This window comes from Carcharhinus amblyrhynchos, chromosome 7, assembly GCF_965287045.1.
Source record: "Carcharhinus amblyrhynchos chromosome 7, sCarAmb.v2.hapA, whole genome shotgun sequence".
NCBI lineage: Eukaryota > Metazoa > Chordata > Chondrichthyes > Carcharhiniformes > Carcharhinidae > Carcharhinus > Carcharhinus amblyrhynchos.
Window position 1 is genome coordinate 63,642,936 of NC_137330.1, and position 14,579 is coordinate 63,657,514.

The following is a 14,579-nucleotide window of genomic DNA, read 5'->3' on the forward strand; positions in this document are numbered from 1 at the left end:
AAAACCCCAAAGAACAAAGAAAATTAGGGATGGGCAACAAATGCTGACCTCGACAGTGACGCCTACATGCTATGAAAAGTATATATTTTTTAAGTTCGATGATGGTAATGGTATTGAATTTCATAGGGAGATGGTTAACTTCCTTGTAATAGGTGGTCATTATCTGGCACTTGTGTGGCACAAATGCAAGGCAAGCCTGAATGTTGGTCAGGTCTTGCTGCATCTGGACATGGATGCTTCTGTCTCTAAGGGGATCATGAGTGGTGCTGAACATTGTGCAATTATTAGTGAAAATCTCCACTTCTGACCTTCTGATGGAGGGAGATCATTGATGAAGCAAATGAAATGGTTAATGCTAGGACACAACCTGGAACTCCTGCAGAAATGCTCTGAGACTGAGATGATTGGCAAACAATCACGGTCATCTGCTTTTGTGCTAGGTATGACAGCAAACAATGAAGAGTTTCCTTCCTGATTCCTATTGATTTCAGTTTTGCCAACATTCCTTAAAGCTGCACTCGGTAAAATGTTGCCTTGATGTCAAGGACTCTCACTCCTTGCTTCTTTCATCCATCTTTGGTCCAAGACTGTAATGACACGGGGAGCTCAGAGGAATTTGAAAAACTGAAATCTCATTGTCCGATTAAAGTAGGACGTTCTGTCTTCCGTCGTCTTCCTTCAGGAAAAAGATACAAAAGTCTGAGGTCACATACCAACCAGTTCAAGAACAGCTTCTTCCCTGCTGCTGTCGGACTTTGGAATGGGCCTACCCTGCATTAAGTTTATCTTTGTCTATACCCTAACTATGACTGTAACACTACATTCTGCACTCTCTCATTTCCTTCTCTATGAACAGTATGTTTTGTCTGTATGGCGTATAAGAAACAATACTTTTCACTGTATGTTAATATATGTGACAATAATAAATCAAATCGGGGACTTAAAATTTTCCTACCTTAAAGTGCATTATTGTCTCAGAATTTGGCACAGATGAGAGAACACTGTGGACAAGACAGTTAAATTTTGAAATGCAGCAACTGTCTCATGTCTATATTGCTTCAGTGGGTATATCAGATCATTATTATATTGCTGTTATTGGGAGTTTGATATGCGCAAATTGTCTGCTGTGTTGCCTATATTTCAGTAGTGACTACACTTGAGAAGTATTTCATTGGCTGGAATGTAGTATAGTTGTAAAAACTGCTCCATAAATACAAATCTTTTTTCTCTAAAATACGTAATTGGTGCTAAAGGTGACAGAGTCTGTGCTAAGTTTATTGAGCTCATCTGACGAGCGACATGGGGGCACGATAGTTAGCATTACTGTCCAGGGATCCACGTTCGATTCCCAGCTTGAGTCATTGTTTGTGTGGAGTTTTCACATTCTTCCTATGTCTGTGTGGGTTTCCTCCAGATGCCCCAGTTTCCTCTCACGGTCCAACAATTGCTGGTTAGGTGCATTGACCATGCTAGATTCTCCCTAAGTGTACCCAAACAGGCGCCAGATTTTCACAGTAACTTCATTGCTGTGTGAATGTAAACCTACCTGTGACTAATAAATAAATAAACTTTTATAAACTGATGTACTACATTGAGTCATAAACAGAGTTCTGTGTTCCTGACCTGGGAAGAGAGGAAGGCGGAGGGGTGTGTGTGACTGTGAGTGTGACTGACTGACTGGAGGTGAGTGTGACTGACTGACTGACTGGAGGTGAGTGTGACTGACTGACTGGAGGTGAGTGTGACTGACTGACTGACTGGAGGTGAGTGTGACTGACTGACTGACTGGAGGTGAGTGTGACTGACTGACTGACTGGAGGTGAGTGTGACTGACTGACTGACTGGAGGTGAGTGTGACTGACTGACTGACTGGAGGTGAGTGTGACTGACTGACTGACTGGAGGTGAGTGTGACTGACTGACTGACTGGAGGTGAGTGTGACTGACTGACTGACTGGAGGTGAGTGTGACTGACTGACTGACTGGAGGTGAGTGTGACTGACTGACTGACTGACTGACTGGAGGTGAGTGTGACTGACTGACTGACTGACTGGAGGTGAGTGTGACTGACTGACTGACTGACTGGAGGTGAGTGTGACTGACTGACTGACTGGAGGTGAGTGTGACTGACTGACTGACTGACTGGAGGTGAGTGTGACTGACTGACTGACTGGAGGTGAGTGTGACTGACTGACTGACTGACTGGAGGTGAGTGTGACTGACTGACTGACTGGAGGTGAGTGTGACTGACTGACTGACTGGAGGTGAGTGTGACTGACTGACTGACTGACTGGAGGTGAGTGTGACTGACTGACTGACTGACTGGAGGTGAGTGTGACTGACTGACTGACTGACTGGAGGTGAGTGTGACTGACTGACTGGAGGTGAGTGTGTGTATCAGTACAGGAATTATCTAGGGGTTCAATTTTTCACAAATATTGAGTGACATTTGGTGAAAAATGAAAGTTCTTGTATTTGAATAAGAGCAGAATCAGGTTTGACTGTTTTCCCTCCCCAGATTTGAATTGTTTGCTTGAGATACCACAGAGCAGTGCCCCTGCAGGAGTTGTCATAACTTTGAAAGGGTATTAGAAGAACATTGTTTGCCAAGCACCATTGGGTGCTTTTACCTTGTTTTAATAACAGTTTTACTGGAATGACCTCTTTTGTTGAGAATCCAAAGATAACTTTCATAGATTTTCTTTCCAAGTTGATGAAACAATCTGTTTTCTTTTTCACCTAAAGCTGAAATACCTTGCTGCTCATGCCAGAAAATTATTGTTTTGAATGGCCAATGGAAAATTGAAAAATATTTCCAACCTATATTTAAAAAAAATGAATGTGCTGCACACAGGTAAATTAAACTTTGTATTTGTTCTTTCAAAGTGCCTACCAAGTTGTTGTTGAAGAAGTGAATTCCCGTAGATCTAAAAGAGAGGCCAGCTCAGCAGAGTGCTTCCAGATTCCTGTCACTTATCAAGCTGCTGCAGCTCGAGGGTCACCATACTATTACGCTGCAGAACTTCCTCCTGGCGGAGTTTCTGAACAAACTATTTTTACAGTGGGTGACAATAAAACCTACAATGGATTTTGGAATCCTCCTTTGGCCCCCAGAAAGGGATACCACATACACTTCCAAGCTGTGAGCAGTGTTGAAAAGGTGAGTGTTGTGCATTCGTAATGAAGACTTCACCTTGTCTGATTGTTTGCTGTAATTACTGAATGAATTTTGTGTCTGAGTACTAACATGCCATTTATGACGAACATCTGTGCAGATGCTAAGTGGGAAAATCTTTCGATGAAGCTCGGTAATGTTGAAGCAATTAACGTGTCATTGACTTCAGTTTTTGTCCACATTAGATCAAATTGAACTGATAAAGAATCTATCTGCTACAATAGATTTTGGAAAATTAAATTACATATGAAGTTTAGAGACCACACACAAATTCAGATAAGGAGACACTTAATTCAGTGGTATCAGGCTAATTTATTAAGCAACCAAAATTATACACAAAAACAATGGTTATCCTAATTCAGATGGTTCTTGCTTCTCACTGACTCTTCAAAGATACAAATGACTCATGACTGTTTTTCTCTTCTTATGTTTTCTTGAAATCTATGTAACGAACCTCTCTCTGCCCTTTTCATCTCTGTAGCCAGAGCCAGTGTGTGTGTTCTGGTGTTGCCTTCGTGCTTTGGCCTTGTTGTTTCATTTGTCAATGCATAGATTAATTCTTCCAAGTATGATCATGACCTGTGGTCAGAACCTGAACAAAATATCCTTAATGCACAAACTGCTTGTCATTAACCTTCTCCTGTGTCACCATTCACAGAAATGATGACTCTTACAATCATTTAATTATAGCTACGAGATCCATTGATCTATAAATTTTGAATCATGTCCTTTGAGCAAAATTAACAACATAATGTAACAGCTGCCCTACTTCCCTTTCCTTATTCATATTATCAGTTTAATTCTGATTTAACTTAAATTACACAGGCAATATTTTTTCACCTGTGGAAAATTAATCCTTCATTGACCCAAAACTTAACACAAAATGCCTATAAAAAGAGTTCAGAGTGCACAATGTTTTTGAAGAAATATAAAAATTGATACCATAAGTATAAATGTTCACATTTCTTGTGAGTTGCATTCCGCAAAGTGTTTTTAGTTCAGTGGAATGCCACAAGAAAAAACATGTAAAATTATTCAGAAAACTACTTGGTGGTTCAAGTTCCTTTCCAAATGAATGGCAAGAGTTGCATTCTAATTAACCGGGTCTCCTTTGATATACTACTTAATATTTTGAATTTGAGAAATCATTTTGTAAAAGGCTGAGGACTTTGTACGTGGATTGACTGAACAGCTGGATTGGTTTTTGGCATTCTTATTTTCCTTGTTTTACTTCTGACCTTTAAGAGGAAGGGAAAAGTAAATGAGGTGAAAGTTTATTCCTATGCTTGTGGTGAATTTGAATCTCTCTCGGCAATGAAAGATTAATTCACTTCCTAATGAGGCTGCAAAGGTAGAATTGCTTGTGATTCAGCTGTGACTGCCTGAACTAGGTCACTGGGAAACAGAAATGGCACAGTATAGCAATAATTTATTTTAATCAACACCAGCATTAAGCATAGTCCCCAGGAATTTGCTTGGGAATTCTCCTGTTCTATCCCTGTCCTAGGATATCAGCAAAGACACCAGATTGGGTTTCTGCCAACGCATTAGTGGCTAATTGGCAAATGCCCAAAGAACTGCAAATAGTTATAATTGTTGTTTTGCTTTGATGGTAAAACATTTGGTATAAGTTTAATAAAGGCACAGCCCTGCTCTGCACAACACTGTAATTAAATATTAAATTTAAGTTTATTTATTACTCATACGTAGGCTTACATTAACACTGCAATGAAGTTACTATGAAAATCTCCTGGCCGTGATACTTGAATGGCCAGTACATCTAACCAGCATGTTTTTTGGACTGTGGGAGGAAACCAGAGCACTCGGGGGAAACCTATGCAGACTGCGCACAGTCACTGAAGCTGGGAATCTAACCCAAGTCCCCGGCACTGTGAGATAGCAGTGCTAACCACTGAATTTCTCATCGCGACCTCATCCTGACTTTGAGCAACAGGCCCTCTATATGTTAATAAAATCATGATTTATAAATTATTTTTGCGAAGCAGGGGGAAAATAATTGGTATAGCTCTTTGAAATGGACATAGTGTTGCTTTTAATAATAGCAACAGAAAATGCTGGATAAATTTAGCAGATGTGGCAGTATCTGTCAGAGAGAAACAATTAATGTTTTGGATCTAAATGATCATTTGACAGAACTGAAGAAAGATCGAAATGCAATGATTAATGTAGTTGGAAAGGAAACAGAGGAAGTGGGGCTGAAAGGCAAAATAGGGATAGGTTGGGGAAAAGGAGGTATTGACAAATTTGTCCTAGATATGAGACAAAGGGGAGTGTTAATGGTGCCATTCAGTGATGAAGAGTGCTAATGGTGGCAAAAGATGAAATAGCAGAATGTGTTAATGGAAGCAACTGAACAGTCAGGGACAAGTGGCCATATAGGGGAATGGTGTTGGGCATGCTTCGGAATTAAAAACAGCTAATAACAGGCTATAAACTGTCCATTTTCGACACTTCCCTTCCTTGACCTCTCTGTTTCCATTTCCGGTGATAGACTGATCATCAATGTTCATTACAAACCCACTGACTCCCATAGCTACCTCAACTACAGCACCTCACACCTCACTCCCTGTGAGGACTCCATCCCATTCTCCCATTTTCTCCACTGCATCTATATTCCAATGATGTCACTTGGAAAACAGCACTTCTAACGTGTCTGCCTTTTTCCTTAACTGAGGTTCTCCTCAGTGATTGACAGAGTGCTCAACTAAGTCTCATCAATCTCCCACTTATCCCCTTTACCCCTTCCTCTCCCTCCCAGAAACATGACAGAGTCTCTGTTGTCCTCACTTTTCACCCCACCAGCCTCTGCATTCAAAGGATCATCCTTTGCAATTTATGCCACCTAAGCACCCCCTGCCCTTCCATGTTGTCATTCTGCAGGGACACTCTCTCCATGCCACCCTGGTTCACCCTTCCATTACCCTGATCCACCTCTATACTCTCCCACAGCATCTTCCTTATCCCTTTATTTCCTCACCGTTCAAGGCGCCAAACACTTCTCTCAGGTGTTGTGGTATTTCACTTGTACTTCCTTCAGTTTAGTCGAATATATTCACTACTTCCACTGTGGTCTCTTCTTCACCGGGGAGGCTAAGTGCAGACTAGGTGATCACTTTGCAGTACATCTTTGCTCCATCCGCAATATGACCCCAACCTTCTGATCGCTTGCCGTTTCAGCTCAGCACCTTGCTCTCATACCCACCCTGTCCATTCTAAACTGCTGAAGTATTTAAATGAATTCCAACACAAATTGGTCACTGTTTTCAGCATTCCAAGCATTTCGACTTTTACGTGAGGGAAAAATGTTGTGAATATCAAGGCATGAACCAAATTGGAGGTTATCCTGATGACCATACAAAATACTGTAATTGCCAATCAAGAACTCTATATGTTTAAGGCTAATACGGTCATGTATTTATTTATAACCTTCAACCAAAGCAAATCTGTCTTATCTTCTCTAAAGATTGTGACCTGAAACTTCTTGAACACTCCTCATAAAATATTCCCCTCGTGCTTTACATTTTCCTGATAACGCGTCTTTGGACTCCCTCTATAAGCTCTATATTTCTCTGAAAGTGTGGATTCCAAACTGTGCATGCATATTCCAGATATGGGCGTAACAGTTTCAGATAACTACTGAAATCCTGACTCAAAAAGCGTTCAGAGTTCCTGGAGCATTTTCTGCCCACTGTGTTCCTGATCCGCAAGATTCGTAAACTGAGATTACTTGCAAGAAGTCACACCCAAATACTTCTCAGTGGTTGAATGTGCTACAGGTTGGCCATCAATATGGTACTGTGAATTAGGATTATGATTATCCAACATTTTATTCAACATTTTCTGTTTTTATTTCATATTTCCAACATTTGCAGTATTTTGTTTGTCGATGACATTGGTTTTGTTGTTTATACATCAAGCACCATAGTTATGCCCAGTGACCGCGTGGGTAATCTGTTTTCCTTTTGTTTCGAAGGCCTTGTAGCATTGGTTTTGTAAATCCACAATGGTTGTCGCTGCTTCAAATGTGGTCACTGCTTTAAATGAATGTAAAAGTTAAAGGTTCAGACTTTGATGAAACTAGCTATAGACAGAGATTTCTGCAGACTTTGTCCATGGCTGTGGACCACCCATTATGTTGGTATTAGTCAATTGAACAATGGAACATGGGTATGAATTCCATCCCAATCCAAACTCATTGTAGCTTCTGGGTGGGGTTGAAAGTAGTGTCTTCAGATAGCTTCCTCTGTCCTAGATGCTAATTTATAACACATCAACTATGGCAGTAGCTGATTTAATCAACTTTGGTTAGCAACTTAAATTCACAATGTTTGTCATTTTTGTTCATCTGCTTTACTGAGTCCTCAGCAAATGTTGTACTTTTTAAAAAAAAACTTCCTCTGCATCACTATTACTGGGACCAGAAGGGGAGTCCACCTTCTAAGTTGTTCAGAAGAAAATGAAAGGAGCCAATGAAGAGACATCAGAGATACCAGTCACTACAAAAAAAGGCTTTGTGCCAATCCAGCAAATCCTTTGCACCACACTTGCAGAGAAAGGCAGCTGGATTGGACTTTTCAAGATATTTAATGCATGCAGCCTCTCTTCTTCAAAAAGAAAGCTGGAACAGCATGTCCGACATCACTGTTAAGAAATGAATGTCTGACTAATGTTGGATAAATATCCCAAACAAGTTATGTATTCAAAGTCATATTATGAAAAAAAATATACCAGGGTGAGAGAGTGCCACAATGGCTATGCATGCTATAAGGCCATTAATTATTTTTGTATCCCTTCCTCTGACACAACTGAGGAGAGCTGTCTTGCAGTACCCAGATTTGTGCAGGGCCAGGTGCAGACTGTGCTTCCTGTTGTCAGAAAGCCCACAAGTACAAGATCACATTGTATTGCAACATGCAGTGATTATAATGATCAATGGGGGGCTGAAAGTTTGCTATATTTCCCTGAAGCAGTGCTGTTCAATTCAGGTAATAATAGGATGAGGAGTCATGTTCCTCTGCTTTTTTTTTCTTTCATGGGACGTGAGCATCATTGCCTAGGCCAGCATTTGTTTCTCCTCTTTCATTATCCTCGAAAGGCATTGGTGAGCAGCAGCAAAGACCATAAAATGGAGAATGGATGCTAATCTGCTTCATTTGACATTGGACTTAATGGCTGTAAAATGGGTTTTTGTACCTTCAGTTTTGCCAATCATTCATTCTGGCTTGCCGTTCATCCATCTACTGCTCCCTCAACCTGGGCAAAGGCTATTAATATGTTCAGGTAATGGCTAAGGCTTCCAAAGATTATTCACATTTTCATCCTAACAGATTCTAGCCCATCAAATTTGACGCTTAACAATTTTCTACTTTCACTGCCGGTGCACACTTTATATGCAATCAAACATGTAACTGAAACTGTGCCAATAAATTGACCTGGGAAAATTGGGTTAATTTTTTATTTAATGAAGAGGTCCTTGCATTGTGAAATCATTTTTCTTTCTAATTTTTGCCTCGAACCTACTTTCTTCATAAATAATGAATTATACTAAGAAGGTCTTCTCTTGCATTTGCAGGAGACGAAGACACAGTGCGTGAGGATTGCAACAAAAGGTAGGCACAATAGTTTACTAAAAGAGGCAAAATTACTTTGAATGTGATAGCTTTATAAGAGTATATTTACTGGTACAAATAGTACTGTCAGAAAATAATTCTGACTCATTAATACTACTTATCTTTTAATGGGAGTTTGCTTTGATTCTGTTTCTGTCAACCAGAGAGATATTGTGTATTGGCAGCCTGGATTTTAGCTGAAATTAAGAGCAGACTACTTTCTACTATTTGTGCTATAAACCATTTTTTTGTCATTGAACAGATGGAGTATTAATACTGAAAAGCAGATTGATGCTTTTATCGCAAAAGCTTTAATTCCTGCCTCGACATTTATCTATGTATGCAATAAATGTAGATAGATTTTGATGGTATCACTAATGAATAAAACTTGCATTAAGTATGTTTATGGTAGTTATCCCAGGAAAGGTTCTTAAATCTCACTGGGATTTAACTTTACATTTTAATGCTGCTTTTATGTACTTATTTATCAAAAGCTCAAAAATTGCTTACTGTTGTAAGCTGGTTTAAATATACAGCCAGATATTTAGTTCTTATACTTAAAAAAAAAGTCACTTGAACAAATTGAAGCCAATATATGGTGAATATGCCAAGACAAAATTTGGAAAATTCCAGATTTGAGCAATTCTATATTCACTGCTGCAGACAGAATGAAGCAAAATAATTAACTTTATATAGGCGATTGATCTTGTTTGTGCTTTGGTTTGGGTATGCCATGCAAATTCTTGGTTTCCACATTTATTTGATTTTGATCTTGTGGGAAACTTGCATCTTTAATGCATAATTTAACTTCTGGTCTTCAGTGAAAATGTTGCACAGGGTGTTAAGCCAATTATACAGACCAGCATAAATGCATCCATAACCGAGCTACCCTAGCAATCTGGGAGTCATTGTTCTCCAACCTTGGTGTTGCAATTTCTGGAACACTGCTTATAAATGTGTGATGTATTTTACCTTTGACATTGTCGCCTTGTAAGAAAGTTTGGAAAAACAATTCTGCTCTGTTTGCAAACAGAGTGTATGCGATGACATCACCACATCACTTCAGCAAATAGGCTGATTGTTTATTTATATGAAATTTTCCCTGGTTTTACTGCAACGAGAGTTCTGTTTTTGCAGAATTTTGGGTTATGAAGGCTTTATTATGGCACAGGCTGTTCTTGCCAATGTAGAAATTATGTTTACCAAATAAATTTTCATCAAGTCTATGATGCCCTTTTAAATAGAGCTTGTGAATATTTTAAGTTAGAAGTTAGCTTTGCTAAAGATCAGGGGTTCTCAAACATTTTAAGATTGGCCCTATTCCCCTCTGCCAAGAAAGATCATGTGATGCATCCCCAGTTGTTGCTCAGTCAGTTATTAATGGCTGAAATGTTGTCTGAAAAATTATCCTCCAGACAAAAAAGGTAATCATTATTGAGTTACATACCAGATATAATAGAGATCCAGGCAAAAGAGTGAAAATCTAACTGGGCCTCTTTCAGTCTCTCAAAATATGCAAGATGAGAGGTCACACAACACCAGGTTATAGTCCAACAGGTCTATTTGAAATCTCAAGCTTTCGGAACGCTGCTCCTTCACCAGGTCAAGCGGAGAGCGGTGCGCAGGCACAGAATAGAAGTCACTTTGCTTGCTTGCTTGTATTTGAATGCTGAGTCACTCAAGGTGCTGTTTGACCAAAGCTTCTGGAGGAGCTAGCAACTAATAAGTAACAGTGAGCACCAGTAGCCTCACTGTTATTTCTACCACAAAGTCTGGCCTGAAACCTCCATGAACCAGTGCAATCGCACAGTTTTAAAGAATGCAAATATCCCTTTCCTTTTTCTCAATTAAGAAGTAATCCTTGGTGTATTTAAGAGGGGTAACCTATCACAGTTTTATTAATAAAGCTGAAAATGAGTTCATCAGCAAAAAAAAATTTTAATACGTGCTAAGTCTTTCACATTTGAGTTACCTGACTTGAAGTCACGGAAAATGACTTAATGAACCATTATAATGAACTTTGGTACCTAATTATAAAATACTAATTACCTCCATACATTAGGGCAGGAGAGAGGAGAGACTTGTTTCATTGGTGTATTCTGGTCAGTTACTACGTTAAAATGCTTTTGATGCGAAATATATTTTTAAAACGTGCCTCCTGTTAATGCCCGTGCACAGAAGAAAATAACGGTAATTTGAAGAGCTTTCCAAATTAGTGCAATCAGTGGAATCTAAAAATTCCAACCAAGTAATATGGCCACTTTTGTGGGTAGGACGTAATTCATACAAATTCAATCTTGAACCTGTGTCAAAGTCACAGTCAGTTTTAAGTGGTTTGGGGTGTAATTTAACTAAAACAATTCCCAATATTTTGCCCTGGCTTGGCTATTTCACCTAGTAAGTTCTGTGTTAAACTTCATGCTCCTAGATCCATATATTTTATGGCAGTGAATCTTATTACAGATAAATACTGATGTAAGATTTTGTACAATTTTGAAACTTCATAAACTCAAATACATTTGCTGGATATATTTTTGTAAATGTATAGGAAATTTAAATTTAAATTTTGGCAAACCATAGTTGTTCAACAAAAACTCAATAGCACACATTTGCCTGGACCAATTCAAATCCACTAAGGTACAAATGTACCTTCAAATTTTTATATAAGCATTAAAAGTCAACTACATTTTAATTTGTAGTACAAGTGTGTTTTGGTCATTTACTTTTGATTTTTAAGTGCTGACAATCTGTTGTATATGTCTGTCCCAATTTATGTAGGGTAATATTGGAGAAGTTGCTAAGTAATAAGTTTAAATCATCATTGGTAACTAGTACTCTTTCATTTCACATTATTTGGATTTGAGATTATTTTAAAAATTCCCATTTACAAAAATGAATCGCTGGTTTCTGCTTGCATTTGTGTCAAAATTTTACACTTTAGGTTTTCTCCAAGCACTGTTAAATTGTGCTGGTAAATCGTAATCCAATTAATCGTAATCCAAAATCACCAATTAACCAAAGTCGATTTCAAATGCAGAGTCATGCAGTTGTGAGAGCGGTGAATGCTTGAATTGCTGATGGCTGAAGATGGCATTGGGAACGATAATTGAAATTATTTTCACATAAACTAAAAATCCAAACTTGTGCAGTAAGCAGTACTGATGAACTTCTCTCACCTGTCAAAGTTGAAGTTTTGTTTATCGCCAAAATGTTTTTCAGTCTGGCTAACTAGGACATGAGTGTTGCCTTGAAAGCAGATCAAAGCTTGAAAATCCTGAATGGAGCCAAACTTCAAAGTCATCAGTCAATCCACACTCAGAATTATGTCCTCAAAAGTGTGTTTGCAAACACAAGCTTGGAAAGATGAGAGAGGACAAATACCACCTTCTTTCCTTGTGCTTGAATGTGAATGTGCCACAATTTGAGAACCACTGCTTTATATTAATCGTTATCAGTTTTAGGGATTAAAAGGAGGGAACTTGTTCTCTTATGCATGCTATCTCCCTTTGCCTAGCTGCACTGTTAGTGACTCAGCTTACAGCTCCATACATATTCACCACCCAAACGCCTGCTAGTAAAGGTGCTGGCGAAGATCAACTAACAGGTCAGAGGTCAAAAGCTCTTCCCACCTGAAATTGCCATACCCTCCCATATCATTTAGTGCCTAATTTGCTTTCTTTTATCAAAATATTTCTACATAATACTATGCATGTACTATCAGTTTATTTTGTCTTGCTACATGTAGATCAGACTTCATGTTTCATTTTCATAGCTGAATAAACTTGTGCTCTGCATGTGCTGTTCTATAAATATATCTGTCTATATAATATATAAATATTTATATATTATATTTATATCAAAATATTTATTGGGCTTGACCTGTAACGATTTCCACTGCTTAGTTTGATTTCTACATTTAGTTTTCATGTGTCTAAAGATTTCAGTAGTTCTATTACATCTTACAGACTGAGAACAAAATAAATTCAGTCTCGCATAGCAAAAAATCCAGGATGAAGTTTGTGCTTGTTGAATATATCTGGGACACATAAGGAAAAAAAAGTGCTGTCAGGAGTATGTAAATGAAAAGTTTGATCTTTATAAATGAAATTTCTAACGACTGCAACCTAATCTTAAAAAAATGCGTTGCTGAACCATTCTTTGATTATTTCTACTCGTACAGAACACAATTGCAGAGTAAATTATGATTTATCAGCCCACAACATATTGACTACCTCATAAAAGATAGTAATTAACATGTGATTTGCAGTTGATCTCTTCTGCAACTGATAACTTTTTAAAGAATTTTCAAAGTTGGGACCTTAACAAAACTGAACAGGAAAAATACATCTAGGACATGTTGTAGATTTGGCAATCCTTATTGAAAAGACCAAAACTTTTTTTGTAGTAAAATAGAAACAATAGGTGGTTTTTAGCTAGTATTGTTAAGTTAACTTTATCACCAAATTGGCTGAATTTCTAAGTGTTTGTTCCAAATTTCAGTTTTAGTTTTGGAATATATCACTCACATATGTTATGTAACACGTTATCACATTAAATGTCTGAACATTTGGTACAATTAAATGCTTTTGAAATGCAGTGACTATTGTAAACACATTTGTACTGGAATCTGTTGGAATGGGCAGAAAGACATCAATTGCTTTCAAAAGTGATAAACACTGATGTGTATGCCTAAACTTTTTGTAATTTCAGCTTCAGATTTTATTGTAATAGGAATCATTTTCTAAAGAAGCAATTCGTAAGTATTCCAAAATGTTTTTGCATAGGACTCAGTTATATTTGAAGTGGAATGACTACTTAAAGATATCCTCCTCGTCTTCAACAAGTCTTAAAGTGCAGAGTAAATGAAAGTATAACAAAACACATCTGATTTTCCTTTAATGTCCTTTCCAATCATCTATTCTCCAAATTTCAAGCTGCCTAAATCGATTAATGATCTTCTGGTGACCAAAATATACTCTCTCAAAATCCAAATAGTAAATGGTAAATCCAAACAGATTGTAGACGAAGTGTTAATGATTACAGTGGTATGTTATTTTATCTGTTTTTGAAATTTGTCTTTGCGCTTTGGATTTTCAAAGTATGTCAATTGATACATCTCAGGATACTTTTATCATTAAACCATTAGGTCTTTATGTTCTGAGTACATCTGCATTACATCATTATTTTGTTTTAAGCATGCTGACTACACTATCTGTTTGATGTCAACTTCAATTACGGCCACATCTCCCTACCCTGAGAATTGGGCTATGGTCTGGTTGGATCTGTTAGCAAATCTGCCACTTTAAAACTGTCTACAACCCTGGAAGAAAGATTTAAAAACATGAGCAAAAATATTAAGTAAATCAGTATACAGGGTGCCATAGATTACTGATAAAGAGTATCTATAAAAGCATAGAGTGTAAATGTTAAAGTAGTAAACTCTAAGCAAGAGGCAGCTGAGTTTATTGGCAAGCACTGTTAAAGAATAGTGGTTGATACACGAAGACAGGCAAACACAGTTGTGATGTTGTCTACATGGACTTTACCAAGGTCTTTGACAAGGTACTACATGATAGGTTTTTGCATAAGGTTAAGTCTAAAGGAAACCAGGGTGAGTTATCTAAATAGATACAAAATTGGCTTGATGACAGGAGACAAAAGGTGGTTGTAGAGGATTATGACCAGCAGTGTGCCTCAATGATTGGTGTTGGGTCAGCTGTTATTTGTCATTTATATTAATGTTTTGGATGAGAATGTAGGAGGTATGGTTAGTAA

General features: G+C 38.0%; 1 protein-coding gene across 9 annotated transcripts in view; it reads left to right on the forward strand.

The window, feature by feature from the left end:
* Nucleotides 1-14,579, forward strand: part of ptprk (protein tyrosine phosphatase receptor type K) — a 610,212-nt gene that overhangs the window by 463,248 nt on the left and 132,385 nt on the right. For 5 of the 9 annotated variants that reach the window (XM_080192485.1, XM_080192481.1, XM_080192482.1 and 2 more), the window contains exons 12-13: nt 2,886-3,159; nt 8,768-8,804. In XM_080192485.1, the coding sequence (XP_080048611.1) occupies nt 2,886-3,159; nt 8,768-8,804 (311 nt within the window). Of the gene's footprint in view, nt 1-2,885; nt 3,160-8,767; nt 8,805-12,318; nt 12,409-14,579 lie in introns of all 9 variants that reach the window. The other 4 variants (XM_080192477.1, XM_080192478.1, XM_080192479.1 and 1 more) reach the window with 1 other exon arrangement.